The following is a 13,201-nucleotide window of genomic DNA, read 5'->3' as shown; positions in this document are numbered from 1 at the left end:
CCATTTGTTATTCCTTTAGTTGGGTTTTCTAAATATGTCTGTAGATTGCCAGAGATGTGATTAGAACCAGGACCTCTGGTGAGGTCACGCTGAATTGTGATCCACTGGCTATACTGGTCTCCTTTCCCTCTCTTGCACTGTGGGGTGACTGTATTTCTGAGTCAGCATGCGTTTTCTGTCTCACCTGCTCAGTTTGAGGCAGAGAAGCTGCCAAGCATCCTTTTGGAATAGCAGCAGCATTGATATGGGTGTGTCCAGTTCCCTGGCTAGGGTGTGTCTTTTTAATTTTATTATTATTATTATTATTTTTTTTTTTTATGGCTACTTCTGAGATATATGGAAGTTCCAGGGCCAGGGATTGAATCTGAGCTGCAGATGTGACCAACACTGGATCCTTTAACCCCCTGTATCAGGCTGGGAATTGAACCAGGCCTCTGTAGTGACCCATTGCAGTTGGATTCTTAACCCACTGTGCTGCAGCGGGAACTCCTGGGGTGTGTCTTTTCTAACCCTCTTTTTTTTTTTTTTTTTGTTAAGTATCTCAGAAAATTCTACTCGACTATTTTATCTGCTTTTGATATAACCATCTCACACAGTAGTACTTTTTTTTTTTTTTTTTTTGGTCTTTTTGCCATTTCTTGGGCCGCTCCCGCAGCATATGGAGGTTCCCAGGCTAGGGAACAGCTAGGCTAATTGGAGCTGTAGCCACTGGCCCATGCCAGAGCCACAGCAACGTGGGATCCAAGCCACATTCACACAGTAGTACTTAATTGACTGATTTATTTGGCCTGGGCTATGAAGGTGGGAGAATTGGATGAGAATTGGATAAAGATACTAATGATTGGAACTAATTTTAAAGTTATTCTTGAGTGAAAAAGTGAGTCTGTTTTAGTGCCAGGTAAGAGATCTTAAACTTTTTTGTGTACATGTGCTTTAGTGATAGAGTTTGCAGTGGTGAGGCCCTGCAGTTAAGTTCTGTAGTGTTAGGAGTTCACTCATGGCTCAGAGGGTTAAGGATCCAATGTTGTCACTACTGTGGCTCTGGTTCCATCCCTGGTCTGGGAACTTCTGCATACTGTGGGTGTGGCAAAAAAAAAAAAAAACCCAAAACAATAACAGCTACCACCCCCTACCTCCCAAAACCTATAGTGTTACTAAATACTTTTTTTCTATCGAGCTCTAGAATAGCTGTCTATTGTGTATATACCTGCCCCACATCCTTCCATCTGGTTATATCATAGCCAGATATGGACTAATTCTTTTTAAATGTGCTGTTTTAGATTTAGCTTCTTTTGCTTCAACATGTGCTATCTAAATCAGGCTTCCGCCCAGAGTACTTTTAGCAGATTCAGGAAGAAGGGGAAAGGTGTCTAGAAGAAAGGGAGGAGAAAAGATGAGAAATGATAGTGTATTACTAGTTAGTCGCCTGGAATGTCCCTTTGGTTGGAGAACTCTGCTGAGCCTTGCGCTATGCCTTATGCATGGGGAATTGAGCTCTGGGGGTTGGGGGTAAAAGGATTTCAAGAATCTCTGGCCAGTAGAGCTTCTGTCTACATCTTTGCTTCTGGAGTTGAGGGCTAAGGTCCAAAGAACTTGTATAAGATAATTGAAAAATGTATCATTTATCCCATTCTTGGTGTCGGCTGAGGACCCTTATTAGGAAGGAAGGCTTTCTTTCCTGATGAGTTTCCAAATCTACAGCCTCTGACCCACTCCAGGGGGTGTAGTGAGCAGGAAAAGCTGAGTTTGCTGTCTTGACCTTTTTGCTGCAAGGGCACTGTGCTGTTCCTAGTGGGCCTCCTTTCATTCCCTAGGGAAGTAGAGAACTTTGCTCCCAGCACCTGCTGGTGCCTATCCTGTCGCTTTGTAGGGTGGAGTCAGCCTCCTTTGTTTGTTCTCTGTGGGGCCTCTTAGAAGTCAACTTTGTCCTTGTAGGGAAAAGAGTTTGAAAGACTTTGGAAACGGTAGAAATGGATAATAGAGGAGGTGACAGAAAACGTGTCCTAAAGTAGTTCTCCAAGTGGGAATATTCTATTGACTGAATTCAGGCTGGTGATCAGATTGCCATGATGAAGCTTTCTATGGGATGTATCACATGAGCTGAGCTGAGTACAATACCGGCAGTATCTTTAAAATCCCCAGTATAGTGCCTCCAAAGTGAAGAAACTAGCCAAGTAGGAATCTAAAAAATCCCCTCACCCCTTCTGAACCCTTAGATCCTCACATAGTATCTTTCTGCTGATTCTTAAAGGCCTGAGCTTTGTCCTATGTAATGTTGGCTTGGGGCAGGGAGGAGGGTTGTTTTCCCCTGAACATGATAAGGAACCGAGCAGGGCAAAGTGGGAGCTCTGACTGGTGATTGGTAGACAGGATGCCCTGGAATGCGGCTGGCTTGCAGCCCAGAATCCAGCACTTTGTATTTGTTTGTTTCTGGGAGACTGTGGTCTGGTGCTACTGTGACAGGAAGCGAGAAAGCTGGGAGTGGGGGAACGGAGAGGGGCGATGTCTTTGTGGTTCTCCTGTGAAATCTCTTTGTCCCTGGAGAGCTGCTCTGCTGCAGGGCTCTACTGCGAAGAGAGCAGCCTTTGTGTGTCTAATGGGTCTCAGAGCATCTAGCTACTCAGACGGATTAGGGAGTGTGAATTCTGACTGTGGCGTTTTGCATTTTAGCACTTGAGTTATATAAATGGTTTCCATCTCTTAACACTGGGGATTTCACTGACTTTTATGTGTATTACTCTTATTCATAGAGCTCCAGGATTTAAGAAAGGAATTTTAGGAGATAGGTGTTTATATAATGTTTTTTTCACTGTATATATTATAGCTACCTTGTTGGGTCTGAGAGGGATAGAGAGAAAGAGGCAATGCTAGGGCTCCACATTTTAGGTGCCATCCTTCCAGTTGACACCTTAGTACGTACAGAGCTGGGGAAACCTACCCATTTTTTATTTTAGTATTGAAAGGCACTGGCAAGTCTCTGCTTAACTAGGGAGTGGTTATTAGTTTCCTAGGAGTTTTTCCCCCTCTGTCTAGACTGAAATTGCACCTGTAGCCCTTTCTGTTTCCCTCCTCCTCCCCTTTCCCCTTGTTTTGTGTTTTCCCTGCCCTCCATTCCAGCTGTGAAACAGGCATCTCTTCTCACTTTGTGGATTGGGTGGCTGAGTCCTCAACTTCTTGCCAAGCTGGCTAGTCCCTGAGCACACACACAAACCGGCCTTTGATTGCCCAGGAGGACAGCTGCCCTAGAGGCAGATTGCTAACATACCACTAGAACAATCCCTCCCCTCTGTTCTGATGCTGGCGAGCACAATCTTCCCCGCTTCTAGTTCCTTCTGTTTCCCACCTCACCTCTGATCTCTGCTTTTGGTTTATTTAGTGAGATGTCACATTAAAAATGAGAGTAGGGACATTCCCTCATGGCTCAGTGGGTTAAGGGTCCAGTGTTGTCACTGCTGTGGAGAGGGTTTGATTCCTGGCCTGGGAACTTCATATGCCACAGGCGTGCCCACCCCAAGAAGACCCCCAAAATGAAGGCAAGACCCAAAGGTCTAGATGCTTCCACCTCATCCTTTCTCATTACCCCCTCCCCCCCACCCCCGCCCCAGAGTTTACTTTCATCACCTTTTTTTGAGTTAAAATGAGTTTTAACCACAGGAGGTATAGAAAGTTCATACTTATTTCATTATGTCAAGGAGAACGAATATGGACTTGAAGAACTACAGATGCATTTCCACCACTTACTAGTTATATGGTGACCTTGGGCAGGATACGGAATACTCTTTGCGGGGGTGGGGGGGGCGGGGAGCCAGGCCTTCGGCATGCGGAAGTTCCCGGGCCAGGGATCAACCCCAGGCACAGCACTGACAATGCCAGATCCTTAACCCACTAGGCCACCAGGGAATATTTCTGATGTAGTTTACTCATCTATAAAAGGGTCTAGTATACCTCAGAGATTGTTGGGAAGACTATGTGCAATAATTTATAGGGGAGTTCAGTAATTAATAATTTAGAATTTTTCTTCCCCTGTAAGGTCAGATTTTCTTCTTTTAGATAGGGAGAAATGTTTGCCGAAGAAGAGAAATAGGACCTTCTACTTCCTGTGATTTCTTCAGACTCAGACCTTCTTTCTGTTGCTTGTCTCAAAAGGGAGTTCACATTGTGGCGCAGTGGTTAACGAATCCGACTAGGAACCATGAGGTTGCGGGTTCGATCCCTGACCTTGCTCAGTGGGTTAAGGATCCGGCGTTGCCGTGAGCTGTGGTGTAGGTTGCAGACGCGGCTCGGATCCCGCGTTGCTGTGGCTCTGGCATAGGCCGGTGGCTACAGTTCCGATTCAACCCCTAGCCTGGGAACCTCCATATGCCACGGGAGCAGCCCAAGAAAATGGCAAAAAGACAAAAAAAAAAAAAAAAAAAAAAAAAAAAGGAGGTGTACTCTAAACTTAATGGGAGGGGTATCTTGTTGCTGTTTTCAGGGTTCTGAGGAAGCTAGACTGTAAATATGAGTCAGTTGCATGCTTTCAGCTTTTCCAAGTCACCTTTAAAAGATGGGCAAAGAGATGGTGGAATGTCAGAGATAGAAAGTTAGGGGTTTGGTGAGAAGCTGCCACTTTAAAAAAGGAATGTGAGCGCAAACAGTTCGGTGACCTCTAGTAAACCTTAAGGTTAAGCTTTTTTTCCATGAATTTTTTTTTTTTTCTTCTAGCCTAGGGTAGGGAAGGGTATAAAGTGTCCTAGTTAATTTTAGTATTTCTCTTTTACTCATACGACACGGAGTTAAACAATACCATTCCATTTTGATTAGACTTTTTTAAAAAAATTTCTCATTGTACACGTGACTGCCGTCTCTCTTTCCCTTTTTGTAGGATGGAGAAAGGCATTTGGCCTCTCCCTTTCCTCCAGTCTGACACCTCCCTCTATTTTTTGCCCCTCCTTCTTATCTTTGTTTCCTCTCCCTTGCTTTCTCCTTATAAGGCTGGTTGAGGTGCCTTTTGGCAGAGTTACAGCAGGGATCCAGGTAGGTAACTCAGTGTCTCAGACTCTGGATTGAGAGGAAATTCAGTGTTATCTGTCTCAGTGGTAGGCCTTGGGAGAGGCACGTGGGTAGTGGGGGAGGAGAAGGAGGCAGCCTGGCCTGAGAGATCAGAAGGACTTGTTAGACCAGTCCTGTGTGTGTGTGTGTGTGTGTGTATGTGTGTGTGTGTGTGTGAGATACACACTCCAGAGAGAAGCTGGTCCTGTGTGTGTGTGTGTCATACATGCTCCAGAGAGAAGCCGGTTTTGTTTCTCTCCAAACCGTTTTCAGTCCTGGGCCCCCTCACTAGCTGAGAGCTACACCCTTCCTTTGCTTCAGAGCCAGTCTAGCATTTAGCCATTTTAGTGTGTCATGGTTTGGGGGTTCAGAATACTTGGGAGGGGAAAGAGCAAGAAAAATGTTCCATCTGGTTTCTGAATTTAGGTTCAAGATGGTGGAGGTGATTTTTTTTTTTTCTTTTAAGGTCACAGTAAAAACTAAATCTTGACAGGTAACTAGGGTATCCTGTTGACCTGTAGAAATTGCCAGCTCAGCCTCCTTTTAACAAGGAGAATTAAAAAAAAAAAACAGGCGTTCCCGTCGTGGCGCAGTGGTTAACAAATTCGACTAAGAACCATGAGGTTGCGGGTTCGATCCCTGGCCTTGCTCAGTGGGTTAAGGATCAGGCGTTGCTGTGAGCTGTGGTGTAGGTTGCAGACACAACTTGGATCCTGCATTGCTGTGGCTCTGGTGTCGGCTGGTGGCTACAGCTCCGATTTGACCTCTAGCCTGGGAACCTCCATATGCCTCGGGAGCAGCCCGAGAAATGGCAAAAATACAAAAAAACAAAAAAACCCAAAAAATCCCCAACACCTACATATTTATTTTCTTTTTTTTCCTCTCAAACTTCAATAAGATAGAATGTATCACTCTTTCCTAAGAGAAGGGTGATTTGCCAGAGACTCCTTTAGTTCATCAGAGAGATTTGTGGTGAACACAGAGAGACCCAGTCCTTCCTTGCAAAAGTGAGACTGCTTCGGTCAGCCTTTTGGGTGCTCTTCAGGGAGAAGATGGGCCTAGCATAAAGCAGATCCTCAGGGAAGCACAGAAACTGTGAAACATCTATTATAAAATTTTATCTTATAAAATTATAAAAATTATCAGTTTTATAATTCTGAGAAGTGCCCAGTTGACATGAGATTGTGAAGTGAGCAGAGTCCTCTTTTCATTTTATTGAAAATCATGTCCAGGGACTTGGGTTTAGTGTGGGAGTGAGTCTTTCTTTCCGGTGAAGGAGAAGTGTTAGAATGGCTCTGCTGAGCTGCTGGTGGTGGAACATCAAGTAGTGGGTGGAGTACTTAAGCTTTGGCTGTTAATATAAACACTCTGTGATAAGAAGCCATAGAAAAACTATTGACAAAATATTTCCTTTTTGATTTAAAAATAAAGAGGCAGTTTTCTAGATGTGTGGTTGAACAGGACTAATTGCTCTGAACTTGAGGCAAATGCCAGTTAAAGCAAATCTGTGCCTTTTAGGTGTCTGGAAAAACTACCTTTCTTGGTTTGAATGTTATGTAATACAGTTCTGTAGTATTATACAGATGCTATATTTTATTGATTGGCATTCTTCGGTTGAAGGCTTAGTGTGCTTTTTAAAAAAATTTGAAATCCCTAGGATGATGTAGAAAAGGAGTTTTGCTTCTCATTACGTTTTAGAGGGAGGATATAACTATGACCTTAGTTTTGATTTCAAAATGAAGAAATAGGAAGAAAGGAGTGCTGCCTTTGGGCTTGGCTACAGAAGAAAAAACTTCTTAAGAACTCAGAGATTGTTCCATGGGGTTTAGAGTTCTCTCTCTGAAGAAATAATCTTTCCTCTTTCTGCAGAGGCTTGACTGCCTAATTCTGGTCATTTCATTGGATCTACTTATCTAAATTGCATGGAGGTGGGAGAAGAGGTTCAGAGTCACCCAGCCTATAGTTTTACATATATTATTAGTCCATTAACGCTAAACTCTGAGAAGCAGTAAAAGGTAAAGCTTACAGGAGTTATAACTTACAGCTCGCTTTGGCAGAGCCAGGACTTGAACTTCAAGTCTTGTGATCCCTAGATGTTTCGTTCTTCCCTTTAAGAGTGTGAAGAATTCGTCGTTTACAGGGCTTCTGTGTGTGGGAGACCGTGTAAGCGTGTGGAGACCTGTGGCTTATTCAGAAGCCCTACCAACCACCAACAAACCTCGAGTCCCTGTGTCAGTTATTTGTATAGTATTTGTATTAGTAACAATTGCTCTGTGTGTCTCAAGACATTTTCGATGTACTTTTCTGTGGATTGTCTCATTTAATCCTCACAACATTTGTTTCGTCCATTTTACAGAAAAGAAACCTGAGGTTTAGAGAGATTTGCCCAAAGTCATATAGCTAAAAAGCAGTGAAGCTGGGATTTGAACACAGTTTGATTCCAAGGTTTATATTTTTAACCTCTAAGAATCAATTCCAAATTACACTAGTTTACAGTAGAACAAATCATTGTGGGGACTGTACTATCGGCAAGTAATTTTTTTTTTTTTTTTGGTCCTGTTACCTGGTTACATTATCCAACTGTTTGGTCTTTATGGGTATATGATCTAACTTAACTTCTGTTGGTTTGAAATTCTTATAACAGAGACTGAATATTTACTCTTGTCATTGCTTGAATGGGGGAGCCTTGTTGTAGGACCTATAGCTTGTTAAGTGTAAAACCAGTTATTCTCCGAAAATCTAGTGTTAGAGAAATTGGAGGAATTGCAAGGTTCATGTGTTCACTTTATCTCCCATCTTTTTTTTTTTTTTTTTGATGAGAACAAGTGTAATCCATTGAAAATATTAAGTGGCAAGCCTGGAAAGGTGTTGGCCTGGAATCTTAAGGCTTTCCTGACTCTAGCTGCCAAAATCAGTTAATGGTTTGCAGATTCTGGCCTATAGCATAATTTTCTTACAATGTGTATGAGTGGCATGGAGAAGACTCTTTCTCAAGTCTCTGAGTTGTGATGTCAAGTACCATAACAGCTTGCCTAACTGCATCATTCTCTTCCCCCACATATGCTTTCTTTTTCCTCCCGTTTATTTATTTTCATCCCACTTATATGTAGCCATTATGGATAACCCTTTAACCTAAAGATAAATGGAAACCTTTTCCTTTACTTTTTCCCTGTGATGTTTGGGAAGAAAGCTCTTAGGATTTGTAGGAGAGAGGAGCTAGACTATCCATTTTATACTAGACTTAAGTTCTTAATTTGCTAATGAGACCTTGGCTAATTTCTTCACCTATAGCCTGTTTTCTCATTTTTAGAGTTGTGGTAAGGATTGCCAAGGACATAAGTGTAAAAAAACTCAGTAATTGTCAGTTCTTTCACTTTCCCTTTTTCCCTGGTAATAAACTGCTAAGGCCTTAGATAAACAGGGACAGCTCATGACAGCAGATATGTAATTCTGTGATGACTGCCAGGCACTAGAGAAGCACCCCATGTCCCAGAAACACTGGTCTAGGTGGCACCTCCTAGTAAATAGTGTTGGAGTAGGGAAACCAGCTTATCCACTCCTTAGAACCCAGTTATGCACTTGATCCAGTTAATTTCATCTGCTAGTTCACAAAATAGTTTTGGGCTGAGGCATTACCATTAAGTAATGTAATTGGAAGACAGAAACTTAACTCTTGAAACAACTTAATACCTCACATTTGTATAACATTCATTATCTCACCTGACCCTCACAGCAGCTCTCGGGTTAGTCTGGGCTGGTGGTATTTGCATCTTATAGATGAGAATGTGGCAGTGACTTACTGCCATCGTTGGCTAGTGGCAGAGCCTGGACTGGGACTGTTTTCTGAACCCTATTCTATCCTACACAGCTCTGCTTCTTCCCTCTTTGAGGCAGAAAATCTCCCCCATGCTTTTAGGCCTAGGAATATGATCTTCTCTTTCTTTTTTGTCTTTTTTGCCATTTCTAGGGCCGCTTCTGCGGCATATGGAGGTTCCCAGGCTAGGGGTCTAATTGGAGCTGTTGCTGCTGGCCTACACCAGAGCCACAGCAACGCTGGATCCCAGCCACGTCTGCAACCTACACCACAGCTCACGGCAACGCCGGATCGGTAACCCACTGAGCGAGGTCAGGAATCGAACCCGCAACCTCATGGTTCCTAGTCGGATTCGTTAACCACTGAGCCACGACGGAACCTCCTGATCTTTTCTTTCTTAACCATTCTGCTGCTTTCTCCAAATTAGAGCCAGGTGGTCAGCTTTTAAAGTTGTGAAGATGGGAGAAGTTAATGTCATTCCAGATGCTGCTTTCCAACCTAGAGCCCTGGGTAGAGTTCCTACTACCCTTCCTGACTTCTTATATTCTATTAGTTAGAGATGTGGGGGCAAAAATGGCCATTTATGCAAGGGTGACAAACAACGTCTCTGCGCAGCAGGGAGTGTTGTCACTGAATGCCTGATAGTATGGTGGTTTGGGCCTTTACTAGCAAAAAAGATTACAGGGTGGAGACTGCCAGAGTGGTAACTACAGTTCAGGCTCTGTTGAAACCTAGAATTGCAAGAATCTCCCTTGAGCTCAGAGTCCACCTAGTATGGAAGGTTCATAGATCATTGTACATGGTGGATAAGAGCAAGTGTTTAAAATGAAGCAATGGTGATGAAAGGGAGCAACGTTAAAAAAAAAAAAAATAGGAGTTCCCATCGTGGCACAGTGGAACCGAATCCAACTAGTAACCATGAAATTGCAGATTCGATCCCTGGCCTCGCTCAGTGGGTTAAGGATCTGGTATTGCCGTCAGCTGTGGTGTAGGTCACAGACATGGCTCGGATCCTAGTTGCCGTGGCTGTGGTATAGGCCAGCAGCCCCCAGCCTGGGAACCTCCATATGCCATGAGTGTGGCCCTAAAAAGGCCAAAAAAAAAAAAAATTAAAAAATTAAAAAGAATAAGGCTACTTATTAAAGACTTTGAGTGGGCTGTTCGATGTAGGGCGGGAATTGAGAGAAAGTGACAGTGGGCTTTGGACTTAAAGGAAGAGCAGGATTTGATAAGTGATTGTGGGAATCCAGAGCCCAGGTAGGAGGAACTTAGAAAAGGGCCCCCACATTCTTGGATTTAGGGACAGGATCCACTGGAAGGAGTCTTAGCGATAGAGAATTAATTAAGGGGTTTATCAGGCACCTCTTTATCAGTTCCTCTGGGTGCCATGGCTTGCTTGCTGAGTGCTGCGTATACTCTTCAACACAAACAGGCCCAAGCGTTTGTGCTTGCGTATACTCTTCAACACAAACAGGCCCAAGCGTTTGTGCTTGGTAGGGCGCTCGGGAGCGTGGGAAAGGGAACTGAAGCAAAAGGCTCAGCCTAGGCTAGTCCCCACATGTCTTCCCCACCGCGACTATTGCATCGGTTTCTCAATGTCTTTGTGGGCATGCTGGGACTCGGCTTTGAGGTTTCTGCCTTAGGGGTGGGAAAGAGGGGGAAGGGCATTCCAACAGTGATTTCTTTTTTTTTTTTTTCCCCCAATTTGGTTGCTAAGAAGAGGGAGTAAGTGAATTTTTATGCATATTATAACCTGCTTCTGGTTCTCTACAGAAGTACAAGTAGAGGCACTCTGACATGACAGTAGAATCCAGATTTTAATGAAAACTACCTTCAAGGTCCAGGTGTTCGAAAAGAGAGCAAAAGTCCAAAGTCACATTAGACAATTACAAGTCATATTTTAAATTACTCCCTTCCATTCTCAGATTTTTTTTCTCCCCACAATACCTGCCCTTGCTCCTCTTTATTTTTTAATGTATTAGGTATATTTTATTTTCCTCTCATTCCTGTTTTTCCTCCAAATATTTCTGCAGCTCTCTCCTTCCTGCTTCCTCCTTGCTGTGGTGGCTGGGATGCTTCTGTGATTTTTTTGAATCTAGACTGGGCTGTACTCTGTTAAACCAATCAGTCACGACCTTCTCTCAACAGGTGTGTATGTTTATGAAGAATGAAAAAAAAAAAGTGCCTTTTTTCTGGAGAGGTTGATGAGAGGGTGGGAAACAAGGGAGAGAGTTTATTCTAAAACCTGCCTTAAAACATGATGTATCTTGTACCATAAAGTCTCCCACAGCCAACTTATAAGAGAGAAACCCTACTGAGTCCTATGGTTTGACCAAGTGCTCCTCTATTTACTAGCCAAGTTGGCAATTAATGTAATAGGGTATGGGGACTCTTCATTTCTGTATAACTATCATTTATTGTATAAATAGTACATATAAACCCTCTAGATACTTGGATATTTACCCTAGTTCAGATAAGTAAAGAGGTAAAAATATAGTCTGTTGAGAGCTTTTCTGCAAGATAACAGAGATGGTGGCTAGCTAGTTCCAGCTATTCACTTGGAGGTTATAACATGAATTATTTCAAGGAGCAACTTCGTAGTTTGAGCCTAATACTTCTTTTCTTACTCCCTTACAGAGGTGTAGAGGTCATTGAAAATGGTGCCTTTTAATTTTTATTTATTTATTTTTAATTAATTATTTTATTTTATTTTATTTTTTTGGCTGTGCCTGAGGCATGTGAAAGCTCCTGAGCCAGGGATCTAACCCTCACCATATCAGCCACTCAAGCTTCTGTTGCAGTGACAATGCCCGGATCCTTAACACGATGGGCCATAAGAGAACTCCAACGGTGCCTTTTTTACATGAAGACTTTTTTTTTTTTTGCTTTCTTATCTTTGTTAGTCAAGACACACATTCTGCCCTCATATTGTAGCATAGTTTTGAACAATAGGAAGGCTCCTTGATAAATGTGTTAAATTTGAGGGCCTTAGTTTTATTTACTGCCAGTGATGGTGGGAATTTTTTTTATTATTTTCATTTTAAAAACTTTTTGGCTGCCCAGCGGCATAGGAAGTTCCCTGGGCCAGGGGTCAGATCTGAGCCGCAGTTGTGGCCTACACCACAGTTGTTGCAGCCATGGCAATGCTGGATCCTCAACCCACTGTGTAGGACTGGGGATCGACCCTGCGTGCCAGTGCTCCAGAGACGCTGCCGATCCCATTGCACCACAGCAGGAACTCCCTATTTTCATTTCTTAGGTGGCATTTTAATTTAGCATATTCATTTAGTATATTTTGCCACTCCTGCAGCAATTTCAGTGTTCAGATTTGGGAGAGGTTAAGTAAGATCCCATACTGCTGCCTTCACCTAGAGGTGGCTTGCCCCTGCAGGAGGGTGAGTACTTGTCTATGTTGTGGAGTTACAGTTTTCATTAAGTGGATGCTGGCAAAGTTTTTCCAGGGATAAATAATCTAGTTTTAATCTCATAGTATGAAACAGCCCTTAGCCATTCTCCCTCTCCCTACCAGCAGTGTAACGACTTGGATCTAGTTGCACCTTTTCTTTCAATAGTTATTTCTGGTGGGGTGTTAAAGATGGTGGTGGGCAAAGGATCCTGCTTGAGCAGACCCTGGTGGTGGGCTCCCAGGCTTGGTGGTGGTTCTGCACGGCAGTAAAACCGCAAGAGGGCATCTTTGGCTCCGGGATTAATAATTCATCTGTCTTCTCTGACCCATGATCTTTTCTCTCCTCTCTCTTACCTTTTCCCGGTAGTGTGAAGTGAGGGGACCTTCTCCCTCCTTCCTCCTCCCTCTGTGATCCACCTTCCTTTTTACCTTGCCCTGCGGCGGCTCTGCCCCTTACCTTCATGGACGACTCAGAGGTGGAGTCGACCGCCAGCATCTTGGCCTCTGTGAAGGAACAAGAGGCCCAGTTTGAGAAGCTGACCCGGGCGCTGGAGGAGGAACGGCGCCACGTCTCGGCGCAGCTGGAACGCGTCCGGGTCTCACCACAAGATGCCAACACGCTCATGGCCAACGGCACCCTCACCCGCCGGCATCAGGTAACCCCTCTCTCCATCAGACCTGCAGGTAGGACTTTGGCATGGTCATAGAGAGGCTATATGATCCTTGGGAAACTGCTCTCCTCGTGGTGATGGGCTATACAGTGCCCATGCCTCATGATAACCTTTCCAGGGCTGATAAATACTGATTAAGAGATTAGGGAATATTGGCTGCTGTGCTGAGTTGGGTGGACTTACCTCTAGAGGCATCCATCTGATTTCCTGTTTGCTAGAGTGGGGTTTCTGGTTTGGGATGCAGTTGGAATAATGCAGATCATATAATTTGGAGTTGTA

The 13,201-nt window shown here is 43.7% G+C and overlaps 1 protein-coding gene across 45 annotated transcripts in view; it reads left to right on the top strand.

Annotated features, from left to right (window-relative positions):
* CTNND1 (catenin delta 1) overlaps nucleotides 1-13,201 on the top strand; it is a 60,573-nt gene that overhangs the window by 21,276 nt on the left and 26,096 nt on the right. For 20 of the 45 annotated variants that reach the window (XM_085011075.1, XM_085011063.1, XM_085011071.1 and 17 more), the window contains 2 exons: nucleotides 10,879-10,993; nucleotides 12,619-12,907. The exons of 5 other annotated variants lie outside the window; for them this stretch is intronic. In XM_085011075.1, coding sequence (XP_084867201.1) covers nucleotides 12,713-12,907 — 195 coding nt within the window. In that variant the 5' untranslated portion in view covers nucleotides 10,879-10,993; nucleotides 12,619-12,712. Of the gene's footprint in view, nucleotides 1-4,835; nucleotides 5,017-10,878; nucleotides 10,994-12,618; nucleotides 12,908-13,201 lie in introns of those variants that run through there. 20 more of the 45 variants (XM_085011072.1, XM_021083021.2, XM_085011059.1 and 17 more) reach the window with 2 other exon arrangements.

Source organism: Sus scrofa, chromosome 2 (assembly GCF_054392235.1).
Source record: "Sus scrofa isolate SSC_HxYL_T2T_F1_AM1 chromosome 2, Sscrofa_HxYL_maternal_Yorkshire_Landrace_v2.0, whole genome shotgun sequence".
Classification (NCBI taxonomy): domain Eukaryota; kingdom Metazoa; phylum Chordata; class Mammalia; order Artiodactyla; family Suidae; genus Sus; species Sus scrofa.
The sequence above is the reverse complement of the archived record's forward strand: the minus strand, read 5'-3'. Positions and strand labels throughout refer to the sequence as shown.